The following is a 25,908-nucleotide window of genomic DNA, read 5'->3' as shown; positions in this document are numbered from 1 at the left end:
CCCTAATTTATAATTCATTTTATAAATGTAAAGTTACTATAACATTACTGTTGAAAAATTTTAAAACAAAGGTAAAATTAGACTTAATCTCCATTAGTACCATGAGGTACAACATAGGCGTTCAACAAATATTTGTGGAATGAATGCATCTTAACCTCAAAATACTACCATTTTAATGTTTAAGTAATACCTTCTAGTATCTGTCATAAATACAAAATATTTTTAGAGTTATACTTCTGTTTAACATACTAAATGGCATACTTTTGGCTTAACATTATAAAATAAACACTTTTCATGTTTCTGCCTAGTGTTTATAATTATGGTTTTTAATGGCTACATAAGATTCCATTATGCTATTTATTACAATTTACCAAACTCATTCCCTATTATTAAACATTTAGGTTGTTTTCCCAGCAGTTTTGCCACTATACCTAAAGCTGCAATGAACACCATTGCAAATACAGCACTTTACTTTTTCCTGCAATCTCCTGAGAAGTGAAATTATAGAAACAAATTGAGGAAATATCTTTATGGCTATCTAATGTACTCTCCCCCAGGATTTTTCTTCTAATTTCATAAATATAAAACTCAAAGGCCAAAGCCTCTTTATTTTACATTTTTGTTGTTATTAAGAAAGTACACCTCTAATGTGCTTATTTACCAGCATTTTTTCTAATGTAGGTTGTCTGGTTTGGGGTCATTTCTATTTTCATAAAAATTTTTCAAAAATTAAGATCAAGCTTTTTTTTTTTTTTTGAGATGGAGTTTCGCTCTTGTCGCCCAGGCTGAAGTGCAATGGTGTGATCTGGGCTCATTGCAAACTCCGCCTCCCGGGTTCAAGCGATTCTCCTGCCTCAGCCTCCTGAGTAGCTGGGATTACAGGCGCCCGCCACCGCGCCCGGCTAATTTTTGTATTTTTAGTAGAGACAGAGTTTCACCACGCTGGCCAGGCTTGTCTCAAACTCCTGACCTCAGGTGATCCACCCACCTCAGCCTCCCATAGTGTTGGGATTACAGGTGGGAACCACTGCACCCAGCCAAGATCAGCTTTTTTTATACATGATAAATACCAATATTTCAAAATCATGCTTCATGTATGTAATTCCCCCTTCTATTGCCCTTTTACTTCTGATTTTGTTTCTGTCCACTAGATAGGGATTACACATACGTATCAGTGAGTCTTTTTCCTTTGTGATTGTTTCACAAATCCAACCAAATTTATGAAATACCCTATTGTTTGCTAGTTTAAATTTTTTAAATTCTTCATTGAATAAATATCTAAAACAAAGTCCCCAAATTTTCTCGAGTGCCATTTAACGAATTATAAAGATGGATTTCAAAAAGAGTCAACAATTTTGTTCAACAATTTTGCTTGATTTTGGTGTTTTAAGAGAGTCACTGTTACCAAGAATAAAAATATATAATTTATAAATGGGGACTCCAGTTCTCAATAGTTTTTACTATCACCTCCATGTTAATGAGATATATTTGAGTCATGTTTGTTGTCTCTTTTCTCTTCATTTGCTGATTTCTTTCATTGAGACAGGTAACACACCTCCTCTTATTTTGTTTGCTATAGGGAGCTCTGGTTTTTGAGTTCTGCTAGTATTCCCCAGGTCTATTTTACTACACGGGAACACCTGGCATTACACCCTTCTATTAATCATTGGTTTTTAAACTACTATATTCTACAGCAGTATTTTCCAATCCTGCCTGAAAATTGGCATTGCCTGCAGAGCTTTTATTAACAACAGATTCGCCAGATGTACCCTTGAGGATTCTGACTCAGGAAGTCTAGCACAGATCCATAAGTCCTTATTTAATAATTCCCCAGGTAATTTAGAAACAGAGCCTAATATAGGAATTACCCAAGAGCCCTAATATTTGAGAGGTAGAAGATCATGGGGTGGGAGGAGCAAGGAGGAGGGCTGATGGATATGTTCTAAGTTTGCTAGCCCTGCTATAATTCAAGTAGCTCAACTTTTGTCTGTTTTACATATTAGGGTCTAGATAAGATTTCACTTGAAGAAAAGGATTTTGCTGCTTAAAATAAAAAGTTTAAATGTTACTACTCTATCTGTTTAAAATCAAATTTTGTTAAGTCCATATGCATGAAGAACTAGGATACTAACATAATATGTAAAAATTAAAGTCTGCTAATCCTTAGAATCTTTAGAACATAAGTGTAGTAGTGCAGGGAATAAATCTTACATTTTTTTCAATGTGATTTTTATTCCTCAATAAGAATGGGTAAATTCCAAGATGTAGAACTACATCCTCAAGATGAATCTATCAATGAAAAACACTGTTGCCATGACCTACAAATGGCTTATGATCTGTCTAGCTTCTGAACTCATCACCAACAACTCTTCCTCCTCACAGGCTTCACTCAGCCACACTGGCCTTCTTGCTGTTCCTCAGGCAACCCAAGCATGCTTCTACTCAGGGCCTTTACATTAAAGCTCTTTGAAAATGCCCTTCCTACACATAATGATGTGGTTCCTGTCTCCCTTCATTCAGGTGTCTGTTGAAATGTTTTCTTTTCTTTCTTTTTATTTTTGACACAGAGTCTCACTCTGTCACCCAAGCTGCAGTGCAGTGGCATGATCATGGCTCACTGCAGCCTCGACCTCCCTGGGTTCAGGTGATCCTCCCAGAGTAGCCGGGACTACAGCTCTACCCCTCTAGAGTAGCTGGGACTACAAGCACGTGCCACCACGCCTGGCTAACTTTTGTATTTTTTGTAGAGACAGGGTTTCACCACGTTGCCTAGGCTGGTCTCGAACTCCTGGGCTCACGTGATACACCTGCCTCGGCCTCCCAAAGTGCTGGAATTCAGCCACTGAGCCACATGTTTTCTGTTCAGAGTGACTTCAATAACCACTCCCCACTCCATCCAAAATAGCATCCTCCCCGATGTCATTATTTATTCCCTTACCTGTTTGCCTGCTTCTTTGTTGTTACAGTACTCATTAGCCCATGAGACTTCATACATTTTAAAGTTTATTTGTTTCTATTCCTTGCCCAACCAGAATATTACCTCTAAAAGAGCAGACACTTTGTCTGCTTGTTTCACTGTGTGATCTCAGGGCTGGAACTGTGGTTCAAACATATATTGGATGAAAGAATAGATTCCCCTGATATGCATTAATCTTCCAAATATAAGAGTATCACTTTACGATACTTTAGTCATTCGAGATTTACTAGTTTATGAAATGGAATAGCATTCTAATGCTTTTTAATTACAGTTTGACCACATAATTTTATATATCATCATGCTGAAAGCCTCTCACCAGCTTTTTATGAAGTTAAGATGGCTGACTTTCGTTTCCAGAAATGTGCATGGTTTCTCAGTTGTCCCAACCTTCATATTTTGTTTTCCCTATATAACCACATCTATGAACACCGCATTCTGTATATGTGGCCCAGGCTGTCCCCTAGATTTCAATGTCACATCTCCCAACACATGCAATGGTATCTCCACTTAGATAGTCTTTTGTCATTTCAAACTCAAAATGTCTTCAAGTCACTTAGTCAGCTTCTTCACAAACTGACTTCCTTCCCTAATTATCCCATTTCTGCTAATAAAACTGTCACTCTTCTCACAGCATCTTTAGGAGGCAGATTTGACCTGTCTATCTTTCCTTTGTTCCCCGTATCAAATCTATCATCAAGTTCTGTCACTTCCTTCTTTAAAATGTCTCTGTGGAACTCCTATTTTCTAGGATAAGGCCTATTTATTGATCATTCCATATCTTATTCTTATTTTTGCCCTTTCTTTACATTTCTTTTTCCTCCTTTCCATACATCCTACTTATTTTATGGATCTTTACTAATATCATCCCTTCTGAATTTTTCCTTTTCCTACTTGGTAACAACTTCACAGTTTGACAGTTACCTCTTTAATTATTTCATTTATGTCCATTTTATTTCTTCAGCTAGATTACATGGCTTGTAGAGGCAGGGAAAAGTATCATATTTTTTGTTAGGTCTCCTAGTGTATAGCTAGTGGTTGACACATAAAAAACACAATTAAGGGATGGCTATGGTGGCTCATACCTGAAATCCCAGCACTTTGGGAGGCTGAGGCAGGAGGATCACTTAAGGCCAGGAATTCAAGACCAGCCTGGGCAACATAGGGAGAGCATGTCTCTATAGATAATTTTTTTTTTTTTTTTTTTTTTTTTTTTTTTAGCTAGGCATGGTGTCACATGCCTGTGGTCAAAGTTACTTGGGAGGCTGAGACGGGAGGATCGCCTGAGCCTGGGAAGTCAAGGCTGCAGTGACCCATGATAATGCCACTGCATTCCAGCCTGGGTGACAGAGTGAGACTCTGTCTCAAAATAAAAAGAAGAAGAAAAAAAGAAAACACAATTAAGGAAAACATTTTTATTTTCCTAAATGCTTAATATATGGATATAAAGCCTTTTTCCTGGAACTAATAGGAAAATGAGAAAACATGCAATCAGACACTGTAGAATGAACTACATTTGACCAAAGTTGTTCCGCTTGTGTTCATTTGCATATAAGCATGCAAAAATCAAAACAATTTGAGAAGTCATACACATATGACTTTAAAATTCTCTGTTAAGAGGCCATGAAGATGATTCCCTCTACTTTTGTATGTTTGAAATCTTTGATCACAAAATGTTAAAGACAGGGGAAAAGGACACACCACAAAAATAACAGAAATACGTGCATTAGTAAACCTAGAATATACTATATGGATTAAGGAAATAAATGGATCAACAATACCATTAGCATAAAAACTATAACTTTAACACAAGCACGTCATGCAGTATTCTCAATTATCTGTATCTTCCCATTTATTGGAGATCTACATACTCTATGAACTAGGCATAGTTCTTATCGCTTGTGTATTTATACACATTTTCCCACTGAAACGGAGGGTGGATTTTAAAGTATTAATTATTCTCCAATCTTTAATAATTTCATCTGTTTATAAGGTCAGAAATAGAATACTTCAGAATCTAGACTTACAAAGTCAGAAAAATTTCAAAAGAAAATAGCATGAATTCAAAACTTACAGTCTTAACATCATTTTCATGATGAAAGATATACTCAAACAAAGCCTGTGAAGAAAAAAGTGTCAAAAATACATTAGATGTTTTTTAAATTTTATGTTAACAAAAGCACTCTAAAGCCTTGGATTTATAGATAAAAGGGCCTATCCATCTTTTGTTACAATCACTCATTTTAAAATATTACTATTTACAACTGATTCTGGTTTTAACAGACTACAAACTAGAATGCTCAAAGAATTAAACATTTTTTTCATATTGTATATTTTATTAGAAAGACAAATGAAAAGTTTATTTCTTAAAGACCAACTTCAGGATTGTCGTAAAACAGATGGAGACAATTCTTTACACTCTCTACATATATTATTCAGTGATTATGATATTAATAAGGACAATTTAGACATTAAAAAACTGGAAGTTTCTACTGAAACAAAGTAGAGTACAAGGGTAAAGCGAGGTGCTTTTTGCTTAATTTTTAAAGCTATTTCTCCTTAGATGGTATTTATAGTAACTCTATGATTCAGAATATTCAGGTTTCTTTAGCAGGATGCTACTCGGCCAAGCTGGACATTGGGAACACCTGGTGGTGGGTCACAGATCAGACCACTTAAATTAAATCAAAGTTGGGGGGATGGCAAAGGCCTGATCTTATATGTTTTAAAGCCCTCAGATAACTCGCATGGACAGCCAGGGCTAAGAACACTTATTTCCAATATTTCACTCAACTCCTCTAAACAAATAAGCATTTACTCTTATTGGCATTACCTTTTTCCATAATACCATCATACCACTTTCCATAATACCACTTGCAAAGAGGCTAACACCCCTAGAAGATATCAAGGTTACTAACAAAGAAGACTTGGAGGCAACCAATTTTTTTAAAAAATGAAGACAAGGCCTTTCTTTAAAAAAAAAAACAAAAAAAACCCTATAACAATCCCTCCATTTTTTCTGTTATAAAGAAAGAAAAGTTAAGAATGCAGTTGGTGCTACCACTGCCATGAAAAGGATGTTATAGCATCAAAGACAGTGTCATAGGGTCACCCCAGACACCCCAAGCAATATGCCTATATTAAAAATGAGTCCTGGTGGGTCAAGGCAAGCTCAGGGCCAAAGACAGGAAAACCTGGCATTATTTCTACGACATACTAAAAAAGCACAAAATCTAGTTCAGGCTAAATCTAGTAACAGACCAGGTCTGTCCTGGATGCATCTTAATTTAATTGAGAAAAATGTTTCCATTGACAGACTCTCTGGTCAAAATATAGCAATGGTATCAACCAGGCAGACAGTCCCTTCAAGTAAGTGGCCTTAAATGGTCGGGAACCAGATATTCCATGTGAGTTGCTTTCAATACTCCACTCTCATAAAAGAAAGGGAAGTAAGGATAGCTTTACAATTTTACTAAATGAAGTCAACTGGATTGCTGCCAAACAAGAATTTAAGAAAAAAAAATCAGCAGCATTATTATAGGCTAATTCCCTGTCTACCAAATGGCATCTTTTTTTCAGACTTAAACTTAAGTCTGTACAGCTAGTGTCCATTTTAATTTTCTCTAGTGTTTGGTATTTAGTAAACACGTATGTTAAACACCATTAGAACTGAGATTAGGAATGACCTCACCACTTATGCTCAGAGATTTCAGCTAAAAACCTGAGCTAGGCTTAAACCAGTTTCCGGAAGATAAGTGCTCCTGTCTCTGAATTATTGCAAGCTCACCCTCAAGGTTTATATACTGAAAAGGTCATGGACACCTTCCTTTATTTTTCTCTTTCTCTTTTTCTTCCTCTCCTTCTCTTTCCCTTTCTCCCTCTCCCTCTGCCTCTCATTTTCTCTTTAATTTGAAGGAGCACTTAATCTTTGAGTAGTAATAATTACTAATGTAGTTGGCATGCCGCTATGTGGTTTGAGTAATCCTTATTGAGATGCCTGATAAATTACTAATTAAGAGTACATAATTTTTATCATTTTTTGACAGTCCTAAAAAGCTACAAGGATAGAAAATTATTTCTCTGAGAATAGTCCAAGCTAAAAAAGAAAAAACTACGTACATATACAGATGACTTCTTAAGCTTCATTCTACAAAGATGATGCTGCATAACTGCTTTCTTTGTTATAAATTACTACTCTTTATCAAGTGAAAAGAATTTCCTATAACAATGGTATATGTACTTTATTTCTGACTGACTTTTCTTAACTCAATTAACTCAAAGACTAAGAGTAATTTTACATATTAAACATTTCCACTTCAATAAAGACGGCCTTTCCTTCACAAGTTTTTATTCATTTTCTAATTTGTCATTATCATCATACATGTAATATTACTTTATAACTCAAAATCATTTTAAGTACATACCTTTGCCAACTTAGGTTTCTGGGAATATTTTGTTAAATTCAGTCTAGATAAATTTATAAATGGTCCATCAGGACTTGTAAGCATGGAAGCCTACAGAAGAAAAACAATAGAACAAGAGATCTGAAACTTTCTCTTGAAACATAAACAAGTTTAATATGCATAAAAATATAAAAGCAACATAAAATAAAAATAACCACCTTCAAAAATCTTCCATATAATTCTCCACTAAAACAACAGGGGAAAATGATGTACCAATGTATAAAGCTACTTTGGTAATACCAAAGTCATACAAGGCTATGGGAAAGCTGATAGAATTTACCGTTCCCAGCCTGACAAATCTTCCGGAGGAGCTGGTGATAGGGCGGGCTGTGTAGGCGGTTCTGGGGGTTCTGATGGCCTGTTCCATAGTGCCTGGCCTTCCACTCTGTGTGCTGGGCCTGAGGAAACCTGTAATAGGTCTTCCAGCTTGTGTGATTGGCCTGTGAAGATTATAAATTGTTATAATACAAAGAAGACCATTTGAGGAAAGACTTTCATACAGTCTGATCAACATTTAGTGGCAGAGGATACGAAGCAGAAGTACATACCTAACGGCCTGACTAGGCCCTCCTGTCTGATTAGTTCCAGGGAGTTTCAAAGACGTTCCAGGGCCTAGGAGACAGGATGGCTAATTCAGTTTATATATTATCAATTAATCTGTAAAAACTGTAAGCTAATACAGTTTTCAGAACTGTGCTGGCCTGGTGAAAAAGACATTAATAGCAAGAAATATATTTTAGGGAAATGTGTTTTAGACTAATATTTAATGAGTACCTATCATGTTACTTATGTCATCACATTTAATCTTCACACTAAGTCTGTAAAGCAGGTAGTATTAACCCATTTAACAAAGGTTCACAGAATTAAATAAACAGGTCAGCCTATTAGTAGGGCTGGGATTTAAACTCAAGACTAACAGGCTCCAAAGTTCAAAATAATGGTTCTATCCTCATAGTTCAATTATTTCTCATATAAACTTCTTCCAATAAAACATAATTTATTCACAATATCTAGAATTTAGATATTTTAACTCTAAAAGAATAAAATAATGGTAAAGAAAGACATTTTAACATAAAAATATGTATTTTTTTCCTCAATTTCTATTTGAAGGTTTAAAATAGCTATTACCTTCCAAAAGATATAAATGACTGAGAACTATAATTACCAGCAAGACCACCGAATGTCCTGGTTATCATTCAATACCGTTTTTTTTAAGGCTAGTCAAGTGAAGCAGTGGGAGTAGAGAAGGAACAAAGAAACCTATAATGGGTTGTGATCAAGTAGTTGTAAACACCACTGCACTCGGACCAGCCTTTATCCAATACCATTTGTACCACCACATCTGCAAGCTGGGGACTGTGCCTCTGGGTCAATCCCAACAGACACTCACAGCCCAGCATATCATCTCATTACCTCACATTATGACTTAGAGCAAATCATGCTCAATTATAACAATAAACTGATGTTTTCAAAGGATCTTTTTTTAAAGTCCTCTTAGAACACCTCTGTTGTTTGGATACTTCCCAGATAAACAATATTCTGATATATTAGACAAGTAGTTCAAATAGAATGTATTTTTATAAATTTTTTCCATATGATCAGCAGTTGAACATAGATATAAATTATTTCTAAAATGCATAATATAGCTTGTATTAGAAAATTGTTATACATCAATCTCATACCTTAAGTTTAAGATAACTGAATTGTGGGGAAAAAGCCTTTGTACTATAAGGCAGAACAGAAACTATTTACTCGAAGTAATTTTTTTTCATCATTTTTGTTTCATGTATATAATGTTTATATATATAAAGTGTAGAAATACATAGGTATATACATATATCCCTCTTATACATAGTATTCTTCCTCTTAATGGTATTTCATTAACTTAACTGAAAACCCAATACTTACGTGGAACTTGAGCAATAGCATTTTCATCCAGCATCATTTCTGCAATTCCCTCCTGATCTACATCAATTTCATCTATGTACACCATTTCTGTTAGTGCTCTTGCTTTTAAGATCCAAGCTGCCTAAAAACCATGGATAAATAAAACACACATTAAAATAGCATTAGAAATACTACACGGCTTATAGAATAGCCATCCTTCATTGTTGTTATTTCATTTTGTATTAAACATGTTCACCTCTTGCTACGTTATTCTAATTTAAAGGGCCATGTCAAAAACTAATACAAGAAGGCATTATTATTAATGAAGAAACAACCCACGCATCAATTACATAGTAAATAAAAGTGGGGTAATTACCTGGTAGTCTTCTAACACCCCTTTTTAGAAATAAAAAGATAGATCTTTAGAGAAAATTTTACTAAAATAATAATTGGAAAACAAATGAATAAAGCTACAACCACATTGTTCTTTCTGCCTTCCTCCTTCAAGGTCAAGTCCTTTATTATAAAGCCTTCCCTGAAGTTCCAGTTCTAAACCTATTACAAGCTCTTGTCTTTCTCACAGAGAGTTCTCTTTATGCCTCTATTATTGCCCACTTAACTATATTTGAAAAACACTCTATTTATTTGGGTATATGTTAGCTCTTCCGTCCCCAGAATGCAAGCTTTTATACCTTGTTCACTTTGGAATTTTCCATAATATCTGTGGTTTTTGTAGACAGTAGGTGTTCAAGAAATGTTAGTTGAACTGAACTAAGATCAATTTACCCAATTTCAATAATGAAACAACACTGGTTGCTTTGTGATCTAGTCAGTAGAAAACCTGCTAGATAATGAAAAAAAGGGAAAAGGTAATTAAGAAATATAACTGGAAAATATTTTATCAGCCTTGCTTTACTTTGAAAAATTCAATGTAAACATGTACACAATTAAATTTCTTATTAAACATATGAAATTATTTTATCTGAAATTTCTACCTTTCCTTTACTACAGAATAGAGGCAGAAAACAATAAAGCTTGGTGTCCTGTGGAGGATTTGAAAAGAAGGCAACTCTTGAAGCTGCAGCACAGAAGTGACTCTAGAGCCTAAAGGAAGTAGCAGCAAAGGAAATTTGGGGAGGGATTAGGCTCAGTATACTAGGAATATATGGCTGTGAAGCAGGCTCAGTGAAGGCCAAGGGACTGGAAAGGAACAGGTGAGAGCTACAGGAGGTCCAGAAAGTTCCCACGTAAAGAACTCAAGATGCATTCAGTATGTATATTCATTGAGCACCCCCTAATGAAATACCATCAGGCTAGGTTCTGAGAAGGAAACATGAGAAGATTAAAACACGGATCGTAATTTCCCTGAATACACCACCTATTGGATGAAATGACAGGTGACAAGTGTGTGATTTTATAGAAGTTGGAAAGCAGAGATCCTTTTGTGAGCTCAAGTAATTGGAATGCACGCTATGAACATTTTTTTAAAAAGAAAAAAAAAAAGAATAACGTCATGCATTCATTTTAATGAGGATAAAGATGGCTGCCTCTACAACATATTTAGGTTCCCAAAGTGAAATTACATTTGGTTAGATGATTAGCTTTTGGCTTGCACTTTTCTGCTTGAGGTTTACCGGATTATTTAAAAATTTAGAACAAAGTGTTTCAAATGTTATGTATGAATTTAACACAATTGGATGAGTAGAATATGGACTCAAAAAACTAACTTATTTGTAAAAAAAATTTTTTTTAATTCCTACTGGAACTCCAATTGGAACTGTGAGAGCCACCAAAGTATAGAAAAAAAATCTCAGGTTTTCACTCATCAAAGATCAGGAACAATACCATATGTATACAACTGCTCCCAGGCGTTGCGGAAGTCCTCAATGGCTTGGGCTTATGTTCTAATTTAACTTTAAAGATGGAAATAGGCAATATTGATTTATATTAAATCTCTACAGGTCATACTGCCCTGCAAGTATCTGACAGCTTTGATTTTTCGAAAGAGCATTCTTTGCTCAGCACTCTTTGGTGGACAAGAAGGACTGCAGCATTTTCTGCTGGAACAGCAAAGCACCACATGAGCTCTGCTTGTTACTGCCGTATTACTAGGGAGCACCTACTGCATGCTACATCCTGGGTATACAAAGAGGAGTAAATCAGAGTCCTAGTTCTAACTGGAAAGAATTTCCATGTAATGGGAAAAATGTAATAACAAAAACGAAAAACAAAAAGAAGTATGTGATAGAACAGAGGAAATGTGTCCAGCTACCTGGGAGTGGAAGGAAGGGTAGAAGTGAAGAACTGGGACCAGTGGACAGGCAAAGTGGACAATAGGCAGGCTAGCTAGAGAGCCTATGGCATGTTTGGAAACTCTAGGAGAATTGAAGAATCAGGGAAGAGGTCAGAGAAAAAGTCAGGAGCCAGGTGATGGATCCTGTATGCCACAGTGAGGTATGTAAATTTTTATTCTGATAATGAGAAGCTAATGAGGCTTCAGAACTATGATTTGGAGTCCTACCTAGATCAAGCTTGTTTATTTATTTATTCATTTACTTTTTGAGACAGAGTTTTGCTCTTGTTGCCCACGCTGGAGTATAATGGCACGATCTCAGCTCGCTGTAACCTCTGCTTCCTGGGTTCAAGTGATTCTCCTGCCTCAGCCTCCCAAGTAGCTGGGATTACAGGCACATGCCACCACGCCCAGCTAATTTTCTGTATTTTTAGTAGAGATGGGGTTTCACCATGTTGGTTAGGCTTGTCTTGAACTCCTGACCTCAGGTGATCCACCGTCTTTGGCCTCCCAAAGTGCTTAGATTACAGGTGTGCGCCATCACACCCGGCCTTAAGTCAAGTTTTAAACATCAAGTTTTATCATTATAGTAGCATTTAGCATTTATATAGTTGGTTATTAATATATTTTACTTTTAACTATTTTCAAGTTCATATTGTTATTTCATATTGTTATTCCATAGTCCAATCCATCATGATTCTTGACATCCATCCCCCAACTGACCTCTTAAATATTAAAGAGTTACAGATTTTTTATATTAGGCTACGCAAAATATAGAAAAGAAAATCCACTCTTCCTTCCCTGCAATATGAATAAATACTTCCGAAATCAAAGTCAAATAGGAATGTTTTTTTGAGACAGGCTCTCACCCTGTCTCCCAGGCTGGAATGCAGTGGTGCAGCCTCAACCTCCACAGTTCAGGTAATCCTTCCACTTCCCACCTCAGGTCTCAGGTTCCAGAGTAGCTAGGACTACAGATGTGTACTACCAAACCCAGCTTTCTTTGTTTGTTTGTTTGTTTGCAGAGATGGGATCTCACTTTGTTGCCCTGGCTGGTCTTGAACTCCTGGCCTCAAGTGATCCTCCTGCCTTGGCCTCCTAAAGTGCTGAGTTTACAGGTGTGAGCCACTGCGCCAAGGCTAGGAATATCTTTTTAAAAATTTTATTCCATAAGAATCCACTCTTTCAAAGAGATAAATAAATATTAATTTAATTTCTAAAATATAATTCTTAAGAAACAATGGTATGAATTTTTGATATTTACAGCTCTAGAATAAAATCTACTTACATTATTCAATTTTAAATTTTATCAGTGTTTGAGAAAATTAACCTTCCTGAGTTCTCTTCTGTTCTAACAAAAAATGACCTTGAAAATCACATATCACTGCTTGATTAAACATCAGACTGTTTTCAAAGAACTGCTCCTGGCAATGTGAACAATTCTTGAGATTTTAATGAAAACAGCAGATGGAGCTTTGGCTTTAAAAAAAAATAATTTTTTTTTTTACTTTGGAAACAAGCCAAGTATGTTTTACAGTCCTAAAATCCTCTGCCTGCTTAAAAAAAAAAGCCAAAAAAAACTTTAAAACTAATCAGTGATGAAAATAAAATGAATAACAAAGCACACACAGTAACTCCAAACTATCCCTTGAAACTAAACAAAAATATAAAGTTGCCTTATCAGATATGTTTACTTATTAATAAATGGGAGAGTCACACAGTTTAAAAAAATAGTTCATGCAAATTTATTTAAATATTTATGTATTAGAAGCACCATAATATCAATAAAAATAAGAATTGATGCTTTAGGAACTCTGTTTTTTAAGGGAAAAGCACAGATTCCCCAAACTAAATGAATAATCGTATCAATTTTTCCCTTTATATCTGTGAAACACAATCCCATCTCATTCACCAACTGAGTTAGTCTACAGGACATTACTCCTGAGGCAGATACTTGCCAGCAAACATCAGGAAAATATTGACTCACTCATTCCATCCACTGTGACATTAGTTCAGTTTTAGTTATAAAAATAAACATATGAAGGGCTTAAAACTCTGCTGACTGAGCAAAGCATGTTTAAATTATTCTGTTACTCTTAATACAGAATGCAAGGCCAGTAGTTTAAAGCATGTAAGAAACAATTTTAGGTTATTATTAGAATAAGGCTATGAAAGGAACAGTCTGTCTGACCTGATTTAAACATCATAAGACTCAGTAACTATTGACACTCTGCCTACTCTATGAAAATGAAAACTTAGGCACAAGATACTGAACTGTTATTGTATATAGCCTCATTCCTTTTGAAGTTGTAACAATGTGCAAAAATAAGAAATTCCAAAAGTGTAAATAGTAAGGCCAAAAGAATCTAGTCAGCCTTGTTCCCTTTTGTATCATCATACAGTGGATAATTAAGTCTATACAAACAGAACTGGAAAATAATGCCAAATACAGATTTTTCATGAAGTCCCTGTGCTAGTTTAAAGCTCTTAAAAGCCATTTATAGTTTTAAAACCATTCCTGCAATGCAAATTTTTGATGTTTTAAATTTTAATCAAAATCTTCCAAATTTTCTGAGAAAAAAATCCATAGTATTTATAACTTTGATCCTTCTTGAATGACCTGTACCAATATTATGCAAAAAAAAATAGTTTTGCCCCATCTATCAGTTTGAAAATCAAGATTATGAACATTCAAAAGACAAACGTCAGCCTTTTAAAGAACACAGTGCCACATTTTAACCTATTTACAATGTGTGTTTAATACTACACAAGCCTCCATAAGAATACTTTGTAAACTGCTTTCTATTCTAAAAAGTTTGCTGATTACTCATATGAACCCCTAATAAGGTTCAAGTCTTTTATTTACCTAAAGAAACCCTGTTAACATTCCATCTCCCTTGGCAGGGCAAACACATGGCAACATTTAAGCTCTGATTTATAACTCTGCACAACTTCTCTCCTTAGTCCCAGACTCACTGGCAACTCTCTTGGACTAAAAGTATCACTGGCCAGGTGTCCCCTCCTCTCTCCTAGGGCTTCCTCCCAATTCATTCCCTTATGTCTTATCCAGTTAGCAAGCCTCTAGCTGCCTCCCATCCTTACCCAAACTGATTTGGTCAATGTGACTGTCTGGGCGGTGTCCTTTCCTTCCTCCCTCACCGTGGCAGGCTCCTCCCTCTTAGAGCCACCAGGTCAGTGAAAACCAAGACCTTCCCAAGCAGAGTCCACCCTTGACTCAAGACATGCCATCCCATCCATCACAGTCTTTCAGACATTTGTCATTCCACTGACTCTCCTACTCCCTTTCTAAGCCCTTGGTTCCCCTCACCTCCTTCTTTATTTTTCTTATGCTTCTAATCCATCTTGGTCATTTCCATTTAAGCTCCAAGTCCCAATGAATAGAGCGCATTATTAGTTCTACAAGGCTATCAATATACACAAAAGTATTGAAAATATAATCATTTATTTACATAAGAAGGCACAGATGTCTGATAGATATGGCTAATTTTATAAACCCACAGGAAGATATGCAGCAGATTTTCTAATCTATAGCAACAACTAAGCAATAGCAATTAAAGAATTCTCTAAACTAAAGGTTGCAGCTAAACCTTTCTTTACCTGATGCACTGGCAATTCAGGATCTGGTTCCTGGTAAGCATTAAGAAGGCAGTAAACAGTTTTAAGAAATACAGTTTCTAAAATAAAAAGTCTTAATGACCAGTCAAGTATTTGTAGGTGAACTCTAACTCATTCAATAAAAATCCAAAAAATTAACTTTAGTCTTCCTACAGAAGTGTTCTCAAGAGTTGTGTGAAATGAATACACATTGAAGAATGCTAAACTTTCAATGATCGGAAAATTCTAATTAATCTAACCTCAATCAAAGCGCAAAGAGAAGATACTTTACTTATTTAATGAACACACAATATATCAGAAATTAAGAATAATTTCATAACTATACCAAGGAAATATCTCCTTTTATTCAAAAATAAGTTCATGGTGGTTAAAACATTCAGACTTTAATCACTTAAAGAGAAGAAGGAAAATCACACAATACAAACCCTTGTATTCCTCATAAATACAATGGGATTCATGACTAAAAATAAGTTAATTCTGACAATAATATCCTCCAAGAAATGTTTATAAATAAACTACATAATATGCATTAGTGTCAGATGCTGATAAATTCAGCTTCTGAGTTTTTCTGTACAAATTAAATAGAAATCCATTGGTTTAAAAAAATCAGACTTATAACAAATTTATTTATAAAACATCTATACTTACATGTCTGTCTAGTCAGCAGCATCTGTTGAGTACTTAATCTGTTTTACTGGGAAAAGTACTAAGAAACAGAAAAAGGAAAGAAGATCCTTGCTTTCTACAGCTCTAAATCCAAAAAGAACACCTCAAATATTTTTAAAGAATATATTACTCTTACAAGCAATGTGCAAACCATATGGTCACCATGCGAGGACAGGCAATTTATTTAACATGACAAAATGGTAGGAACATGAGAGGAAAAGGTTAAGTTAGGCTAGAATATGAGGGCCCCAAAGGATGGGAGTTACAGAAGATGTGGCAATCAACTGAACCGAACACAAAACAGCAACTAGAGAACACATAGCAATTGGAGGTTTTCAACTCCAGTGCGCCTACCAAGGATGTGGAAAAAGTACAGATTTCCTAAACACAATCCAAACTTAAGGAAACACACCAATCCAGGGAATGACATGCCAGATGAAAGAAGTAAGGCGTTCTTTCTTTCTTCTATTTACTAGTATACATATCTCTATAGCCCATTATCTCATTTGAGTCTCATAATCACCATCTGAGGAAAGCAGGGAAGTATTATTATCTACTTTATAGATAAGGAAACAAATTCAGAGACGTTAAGTAATTTAAGGTCATACAAACGGTTGAGGGAATCAAGTGCTCCTTCTTGCCAGTGCCTCTTGGAGATTTAAAAAAAAAAAAAAAAAAAGAGTTGGACATAATAAGGCAGGAATGAAAGGTAAAGTTTAGGAGAGATACAAGATAAATCCAATACATTATAGAAAACTGGGGGAGAAAGTTTACTGGACGTGATTGTAGACAATGCTTGAAAAGGAAAAAACAGCTAAAGGAGACAGAAGCCACTGAAACTGGATGCTGTGATTTGCCAAGGGCAGGTAGATTCCTCCAGTGACACAAAATGAAACCACCAGTTCAGCCTCAGAGGATTTCTGCTCACTGAGGAAGGTCTTCACGATCTCTCTGTCTTGTTGTTCTGGCCTTCAGGGATACATTTAGGGCTGATCATGTGGATGAAGAGTATGCAGGGAAATTATGGGAAATCATCAACATGAAGGTCAGAGGAGAAAATGAGAGGCCTCATGAGTAGGGAGGTGCAGAGACAGGTGAGGGATTGCGTTGATGGAAAATGGAGACCAGGCCTACGTGGGTACAAGGCCGAGAACACATTAATTTCACAACATTCTAGTCAGGGAGGCATCTAAATTACAGTACAATGTGTCAAACACTGTACACACATTATCGTCAAACACAGGTGACTTAGGTGAACAAAAGAAAAGCAGAAGACATGGAAGATGAGAGAGTCAGAGAAGGGGGAGATTATTCTGGAAATTATTGAGTGCCAATGATTTGTGAACTATATTCAACATCCTTTCACCATCCATTTCACTGGACATCTTCCTCACAAATGCTTTCCAGATTCCCAGCAATCCTTTAAGAAAAATATAGATGACAGAATCCTGCATGCAAATATCTGTAAGTGTACAGACAATAGCAGCTAACATTTTTTTATCACTTACCACATGTTCATGAGCCTTATAACAACCCTCTGAGATATAGGTATACTATCATCACTATTCACAAATGAGAACACTCTGACAGCAAGGTCGTGCAGGACCTGTGAGCCCCAAAATTGGGGCTTAGCCCAGGAGGGTACTTGGCTTTGCCAAGGAAATAATTGTAGGGTGAATCAGTGGTATTAGACAGCACTTTTATTGACTGGTACTGCTCCTTACAGAGTAGGGCTAACTCATAGGCAGTGTGGCCAGAATCAGCAACTACGGGCTTTTGGCAACTGTGTTTATACTCATGAAAACCCACTTTTGGCGGGGCGCAGTGGCTCAAGCCTGTAATCCCAGCACTTTGGGAGGCCGAGATGGGTGGATCACGAGGTCAGGAGATCGAGACCATCCTGGCTAACATGGTGAAACCCCATCTTTACTAAAAAATACAAAAAACTAGCCGGGCGAGGTGGTAGGCGCCTGTAGTCCCAGCTACTCGGGAGGCTGAGGCAGGAGAATGGCGTAAACCCGGAAGGCAGAGCTTGCAGTGAGCCGAGATCGCGCCACTGCACTCCAGCCTGGGTGACAGAGCGAGACTCCATCTCAAAAAACAAAAAGCCACTTTTAATTACATGCAAATTAAGGGGTGGGCCAATGCAAATTAGGGAACCAGTTATTTAGAACTTTCTAGGAAAGGGGCAGTAACTTATGGGTTGTTGCCATGGAAAGGGGTGGTAACTTCTGGGTCATTGCCATGGCACTTTTAAACTGTCATGGCAGCTGGTGGGAGGGTGTTCTGCTGATGAGCAGTGAGGGCAGAGAGGGGTCACTTTCCCTGCCATCTGCTGGTTTCTTCACTTTATCCTGTCTAGACCAGATCCTGTTTTGGTCAGCAGTGTTGTGACCAGAAGACAAGTCCTGTTGGTCTCTTACCTCAAAGGTATAGAGGCAGTATTTGAACCTACACACTCTGGGTCCAGAGCAGGACTCTGCTGAGTATGTGGGATGACAGCAAGGATGGAACACAGACTACCGTAGGATGTGGAGAGACCAAGGACAGGCATGGATCTCTGGAGATCCATCAGGAGCAGGACTATGAAGGAAAAGAGTCGGAATGTTTTAATTTGGAGATACGGGAAAACTCTTTTTAAAAAATCACTGAGTCTTTCCTCTTTGGGTCTCTCTCAGTCATAGTCTTGTGATTTAAATTAATCCACCCATGCAGCTTCACTTATTCTAGCAAGCGATTTATACGGGTATCAGCGCAGTTGAGCAGAAAGCTCCAGGCTTTGCTGTAGAGTCAGAAGACGTGGGCTAGGCGTGATCCTCAGGGAGCCACTTAGCTGCATGACCTTGACAAAGTCATATAATCCACATTACCTTCTCAAATTAAAGCAATAGTACCCACCTCACAGGAGAATCTTAAGGACTAATAATAAAACCTTGCGTTTTTAAGAAAACTTCACAACTTTTAGAGTTCTTTCACATATATTATCATACTTTTTCAAGTATAAGCTTAACAGAAGCACCAAACCATCTATTACTCCCCCTTTCAGAACACAGAACTGATGGAAGATCAAATTAAAACTTCCTCTGACTCTCCCTCAAAGTAGGTAACAGGACATGGAAAGTAGAGTGCCACTTCCTAGAACGAGAAAATACCCATTAGCATCAACTTCAAGTCACATCTGTTTGCTTCCTTCCTTCCACCCTAGGGTTCAGCATTTTCTTAGCTTGTTTCTGTTACTTTAGGGAATTAAATCGCCAGATAATTCTGAATGCAACTTTCTAATTACCACCAGTACTTATGCTGGCTAATGAGTCTCCTCAGCTCCATGCTTAAATTGCCAAGTCATTATTCAAAATTTAGTAATAAAAGAAGGGCGAAAAAGTTTAAGAGAATACAGGAATTGATGGATTTCAGAAGGTTAGAGAGATCTAGTGACCACGCAGCGAAGTGGGAGTGTAATCTGTGTAAGTCAGCAGGAATACAAATTCATAAAATGACCTGCCCCACAGTGTATACAATCAAAGGATTAAGTCTGGCTAAGTCTCCATGGCTCCAAAGAGGAAACCAATTAGATAATCACACGACATGTTCTTTGGCTTGGATCACCAGATCACCGTCTCAACCAACTACTCACATATAGCTCATTGGGGAGCCCTGGTTTCATATCTTTCATCTAAGCCAGTCATTTTCAGCCATTTCTCCTCCTTCAAACCATTTACAATAATAACCCCTCCTCTCTGTAACATCTCTCATTATAAGCAGAGATTGGGGCAAAGCGAGAATGTAAGTTAGAAAAAAGTCTTTCTCCCATTCTGATACACAGTTCATGGGTCCCACCCTCAGAATCACCGATTTCAATAATCTGAAAATCTACCCGACACCTACCCCATTAATGAAAGCATATTGTCTTTTAAAAATCCCACGGCCTGAAAAACCTTAACGTTTTATTAACTGTTTAATTATAATGGAGCTAAAAACCAGGACTGGTTTTATTTAAAGCCATGAATCTGACATATGGAACACAAAGAACAGTAAACAGATTAAGCAACTAATCAGGATGACGATCAACATGAGCCGCAGAAGCAAACGTTCCCTCTAGGTCACAGTGCTGTACGGAGAGGACTGTTTTGCATTTCCTCTTTTTATATCTTACAACTTTTAACCACTTTTTCAGTCACAATTTAAACAACACTTTGAAAAAGATAAAGCTTCTCTATAAATTGGTTATTCCTACTATATTTAATCAAAAAAGGGAAATTATAATAAATTAATCAGTTATCTTTCTTTCTTTATTCTTAACAGATCTGAACTTTAATACCCTTCATGCTTACAGATCCTGGCTGGCCTCTGTCCCTCACTATTCTGCATCTAGAAAAAGCAGTTGAGAACCCACGTTCTTCAAGAACAATTCCCCATTACCAAACACCATATTATTATATTTAATCTACCCTTCAGTGCTTTTGTAGCCAAATTAAAATGTGTTACTCTGAAGAAACAAGCTATTGCATGGTACATCATACCTCTCTGGCTAGCCTGACTATCAAAAATAAAATCCAGAAATCCTAAAAGAAAATACAAGGCAATAATTCAAGACTTTTGATGATTCTACACCAAAACAGTATCCCTTAAAGGTGATATAAATGCATACAAAATAGTCTTAGAGGTGGGCTTCATCTCAGTATGCTAATGTATCAGGACCAAAATGTTCTTTTTGAAGCTCCCTGGACCAGCTTATAAAAAGATTAACAAGTAACAAATCATTTTTGAGAGGTTTTACTCATCTGGGAGAAAAATAAACAAAACCAAAAGTGAAAAATGACATCATTAAAAACAAAATATATCTTTTGTAATGGCGAGGGGAAAATGTAAGAGCAAAAACGAATCCATTTGGCACTCAGAAGAAATATTTTAATTTCTGGGCTCCTCTATGTGTCCAGGAGTTTCAAAGTCACTCTATACTATAATCAGTTTGGTAGCACAGAACAGTAATTCAAACAGTTACAAAGGAAAAGTACTCTCAAATGTGGAAACCTCAGTAAACGCCCAGGAGGCTAAAGGGGCATGAAGGTGAACCAGTTAACTGCAGAGCAGAGGACCATCTACTCCCGCTCTGGTCACATTTCTGTTAGCTTTTCATAGATGGTGAATCTCTCCATCATTTAACTTCCTCCACTGAAACAATGAAAGCACTGTAAGAAATAGCAATGATGATCATTACTATTAGAAACACTCTCCTGGAGGAACCCAGGAGGAATTTTAAAAGCTGATTTTTAAAAACTGACCCTCAAAACAAGAATTAAGAATGCCCATAAGGAAATTATATTTATTTGAAAAGGTAAGTGTCCATTGAAGAACCTATGGTGCTGAGAATTAAGGATGGGGCAGGGGAAGACAAAGATGATCAGGCAACTAGGATGATCTTCATAGAGGGGAAGCTGGCACATATGAACAACTCCATCAAAACCCATATACGAACATGACTGATGCACTCATTCAGCAAATACATAATAAGGGCCCCCGTGTGCCTGACTGCGTCAGGTGCTTGGGATACCATACAGACTTGCCATCTTGGAGTCATTTTCTAAGGAAAGAGAATTTTCAAGCTTGTAATCAAAGGAACTTCCTTAAGCTTCCTTCCTAAAGCTTTTCATTAATCGTGTCAACACTCTAACATAAATATTAATTTTTTTAATTAAGAAAAAGGCAGGATTTCTTCAAGCTTGGGAAAAATCATTCTGGGAAATATTTCCAACATGAAATAACAACTGGGTGCAAAATACAGAAAATGGTGCTACGAAAAACATAGAGTAATAACAGTACAGTGTTTAAAGTTAGGTCAAAGAACGACTAACATGAGTAAGCCCAGTAAACTTTTCAATAGCCCTACCTAGTATCAAAATCCAACTTTGGTAACATAACATCAAGTTAAACGTCTATTCCTGGTAAAATGCTACTCATTATTCTGGCAATATATACCGTTCAACCATAATAAACTACCTCAACAAAACAAATAAACAAATAAAACACATAAAAATGATTAGAAAGGAAAATAATATCAAGTTTCCTCCAGATCTGGTACTGCTTCTCTTAGACCTACTCTGATATTTATTGGAGCTGAACATATCAACCCTTGCTCATAAAACAATAACTTTTTTTTGAAACTTCTATTCAGGTCTGGTCACATATCGAATAAGAGATACACAATCTGTAGTAAGCACTCAAGGAAAGGTCATTGAGATGAATACATATAAGTCCTGATATCTCAATTCATTGGTGCAATATTGAATGTCACTATGAACTCAAGATTAGAGGGTCTTAACTATTAATAAAAATACTGCTGCTTCGCCTACATTTCCCAATGTACCAACATCTTCCCACGATAACAGTGAAGATATTTGACCCTTTCCCTGGGCCAAAAAAAAAAGGAATCCGGTGGTCAAATAAGTTTCAGAACTATTTAATTATTTGCATTAATCAAAAATAGGCAAAACTAGTTTCCTTTTCTTCAAAACTACTCAGAGCCTTTAGGGTACATCCTGAATCTCCAAGAAGGAACACACATTTCCCAAATGTATTTAATGAGGAAACTTTTTCTCACTGAACAGCTCTTGGGACTACTGTTTTGTGGAACACAGAATGAAAACTACCCGAACTCAATGGAAAAATGAAAACAGCACATAATGTTCCTGCAAACCGTTTTGCCTAGAACAATATCTGGCACATCAAAGTTTCTTTTTTTTTTTTTTTTGAGACGAGTCTCGCTCTGTCGCCCAGGCTGCAGTGCAGTGGCGCGATCTCGGCTGACTGCAAGCTCCGCCTCTTGGGTTCACTCCATTCTCCTACCTCAGCCTGTAGCTAGGACTACAGGCGCCCGCCACCAGGCCTGGCTAATTTTTTTTGTATTTTTAGTAGAGACGGGTTTTCACCGTGTTAGCCAGGATGGTCTCGATCAGATTCCTGACCTCGTGATCCGCCCACCTCGGCCTCCCAAAGTGCTAGGATTACAGGCGTGAGCCACCGCGCCCGGCCACATCAAAGGTTCTTAACAAGTTTCTGTTGTACCAATGTAAAGGGATCAATATTTTGTCACGATTACCAAACATATTTGATTGTGTATTTTTTAAAGCAATATCTATGAGATTACTATGCCAAAAAACACACTTGGGGGACGGGCGTGGTGGCTCACGCCTGTAATCCCAACCCTTTGGGAGGCCGAGGCGGACGGATCACGAGGTCAGGAGTTCGAGACCACCCTGGCTAACACGGTGAAACCCCATCTCTACTAAAAATACAAAAAAATAGCCGGAAGTGGTGGCACGCACCTGTAGTCCCAGCTACTTGGGAGTCTGAGGCAGGAGAATCGCTTGAAACCAGGAGGCGGAGGTTACAGAGATCCGAGATCACGCGGCTGCACTCCAGCCTGGGTGACAGAGCGAGACTCCATCTCAGAAAAAAAACAAAAAACAAAAAACAAAAAAAAAAACTTGGAAAAATGCTTGTCTACAGAAACATAGTCCTATTAACTGACGCGAACTAACAACAGAACCTAGCTTTGCATTACCACTAACGTAGGCTGTTCTAAGAGAGATGTACTATCTGAAGGACAAAATATTCATCTCAGCAGGTTATCATCCATCATCCATTTGCTGGGAGCTAAGGCAGAGCCTAGTAACAGCATTCACACTCAGGCCTCCGCTTTTGTAACTCCCTTCAATTTTCCATTTTTTTCTAACATCTCCAAGGCAACACCACTAGAGGAAAAGTTAGGGAACTAGAACTATGTAGGTATATTCTGCATTTACTAAAAGCACTGACAAACTGCCACAGCGCTACTTCTGTTCTCCCATTTTCTCCTTTTTTGCCTATTCCAGGAGCTACCTGCCCACCAGAATTGTACCACTCACGTACATTGTATACCACCTTTTCCAGTCGCTATACACATTAGTTTATTTAAGTTCTCTTTTTATCAGTGCCATCATTCCTTCTTGTAAGGAGCCTTTCTTTCCCATTTCTTCCTCCTACAATTATAGCTTCCCTTGTCCAGGTAATTTTTTAAATAATGAACGTATCTTTCTCCCTCCTAGATTCTCATTCCTCTAACTTGCATATTTGCCTCAAGCTACACTGATGGCCTCCTTCACTCTTGGACAACAGTCTAAAGCTGAAGTGGGAGGATCACATCCAAAAGGAAAAATGCAGGTATGTTAACAGGAGGTGGAGAGTCACAGATCTTCGTTTATGCATACTGTTTAGAAATTAATACCGCACACGCTGAGAGTTTAAAGCCCATCAATATGCAAGTATAAATGAATTACCAAAGTTCCTCGTCAAAGTAAAATTCAGGGCTCTCACTCTGGGACACGTAGGGGAGGGGAGGCTGAAGATTGTGAGGAGGGGGCGGTCATGGCACAGAACTTGCTATCCCTGTGGACGTGGTGGACAGCGGACCCGCTAGCCACAGCTCCACAAGGTCTCGCTCCGGGCGCCTCCGAGGGCCGAACGGTCAGCCCTGCCTCGGGCCTTCCTCCCCGGCCTCCCCACCCAGGGCCGGAATATGCCCCAGACCCCGCAGCCTCAGCGTCAGGATGCACAGGCTGACGGGAGCCGGCCGGTACCTGGTCATAAGGGGACTTCTCCAGCATCTGCGTGCACAGATCGGCGCAGAGCTGGAACTTCCTGCGCCTAAAATAGCTCCAGGCCAGGAGCAGCGGCTCCATCTCCGAGCCCATGACTGCCGGTGCGGCCAGCGAAGGCCCAGCGCTTTAGGAGAGCAGTGGGCGGGGAGCGAGGAGCTGGCGGCGTCAGGCTCTGCCCGGCAACCCGCGACGGCTGGGGCCTTGCCCGAGAGGTGTCTGCAGCGCGCCTGAGAACAGGAAAAAGAAAAACCACCGCAAGCAGAACTCGGCTACAGGGCTTGACTAAACTTGGTTGCAAAAAATTGTGTACTTTTAAAGGCTACAGGTTTCATTAATTTTGAGAAGAAACCACCGCGGCTAAACAAAAAGGTAGTGACTTAGACACCTGCCCCTGGGGTCCTCCGCTCTCCCAGGAGGCGCAGTTGCCTAGCAACCGAATGCTCTGCCGGCCCCGCAGGTCCAGAAAAGTCCCGAGTTGATCTCTGTCCGGTGTCTGTCCTACTTCCATTCGCTCGTTTCTGTCCCTCTCGCTTTACCTTCTGATTCTAGAAACACAAACAAGTGAACGGCTTCCACCGTACCATCCCACCCATCAAGACCTAAAGCCCTAAATCCTGAAATTCTCCACTCTATTTCTCGAGGTCCTTCCCACCGAATCTCAACGTCTGAACTGCAAAGGGCTTGCTTTTACTCATTTTACAGATGAGAAACTGAGATAGACTCAGAGAAGAGAAATTATTAAAATTGCATTGAGTTAGGGAGCTGGAACTACAATCTGATTGACTACAAGTTGCTAATACATTTGTTAATTTGACTCACATGGTGATTCCGGATTGTAAATTGGTGACAGTTTTACCAAACTAGATAATGTGTGCAAAAAATAATAATAATTTTTAAAAAGAGCTTTGTGAAACACCGTCTCCTGGCACTTGCTGTTTGGCAAGTGTTTACTTGTGCAGAGTGATTTCTTCAAAAACAATTCTGACTTTTCTCTAGAAATTTGCACAGATGACAAATATGCTTAATGGCAACGGTTTTGAAAAGAGAGATGTGACCAGCTAAATCCAGGTAGGCTTTTCTCAAACTACTGGGGTCTGAGAAAACATTAGACATTATATTTAATCCACATATTTATATTTTTCATAGATATTAAAATGAACCTTATGCTTCTAAACTAAGAAATTTATTGTTACCTTTTCTTCTCTACTAAGCAGTCTTTCTCGAATTGTTGTATTTTGGAAGCCAGTAATTATCAGGATTGTGATTGTTATAGTTACGTGTATTGTCACTGGTCTATTTGTGTTGCCCTGGAACTGCCGGTAGAAATGTAATTTCCCTAAAAGTCCTAATGAA

At 37.8% G+C, this 25,908-nt stretch overlaps 1 protein-coding gene across 7 annotated transcripts in view; it reads right to left on the bottom strand.

Moving 5' to 3' along the window:
• Positions 1 to 25,201, bottom strand: part of TTC8 (tetratricopeptide repeat domain 8) — a 55,025-nt gene extending 29,824 nt beyond the window's left edge. For 2 of the 7 annotated variants that reach the window (XM_011974296.1, XM_011974297.1), the window contains exons 1-6: positions 24,535 to 25,115; positions 9,346 to 9,466; positions 7,986 to 8,049; positions 7,718 to 7,877; positions 7,399 to 7,488; positions 5,049 to 5,093 (exon numbers count right to left, since the gene is read on the bottom strand). In XM_011974296.1, the coding sequence (XP_011829686.1) occupies positions 5,049 to 5,093; positions 7,399 to 7,488; positions 7,718 to 7,877; positions 7,986 to 8,049; positions 9,346 to 9,466; positions 24,535 to 24,648 (594 nt within the window). In that variant the 5' untranslated portion in view covers positions 24,649 to 25,115. Of the gene's footprint in view, positions 1 to 2,211; positions 2,290 to 5,048; positions 5,094 to 7,355; positions 7,489 to 7,717; positions 7,878 to 7,985; positions 8,050 to 9,345; positions 9,467 to 15,235; positions 15,266 to 24,534; positions 25,116 to 25,136 lie in introns of those variants that run through there. The other 5 variants (XM_011974294.1, XM_011974293.1, XM_011974295.1 and 2 more) reach the window with 5 other exon arrangements.
• Between the last annotated feature and the right edge of the window lie 707 nt (positions 25,202 to 25,908).

Source organism: Mandrillus leucophaeus, unplaced genomic scaffold, assembly GCF_000951045.1.
Source record: "Mandrillus leucophaeus isolate KB7577 unplaced genomic scaffold, Mleu.le_1.0 Scaffold144, whole genome shotgun sequence".
Taxonomy (NCBI): domain Eukaryota; kingdom Metazoa; phylum Chordata; class Mammalia; order Primates; family Cercopithecidae; genus Mandrillus; species Mandrillus leucophaeus.
This window is presented reverse-complemented; position numbering and strand designations above follow the sequence as displayed.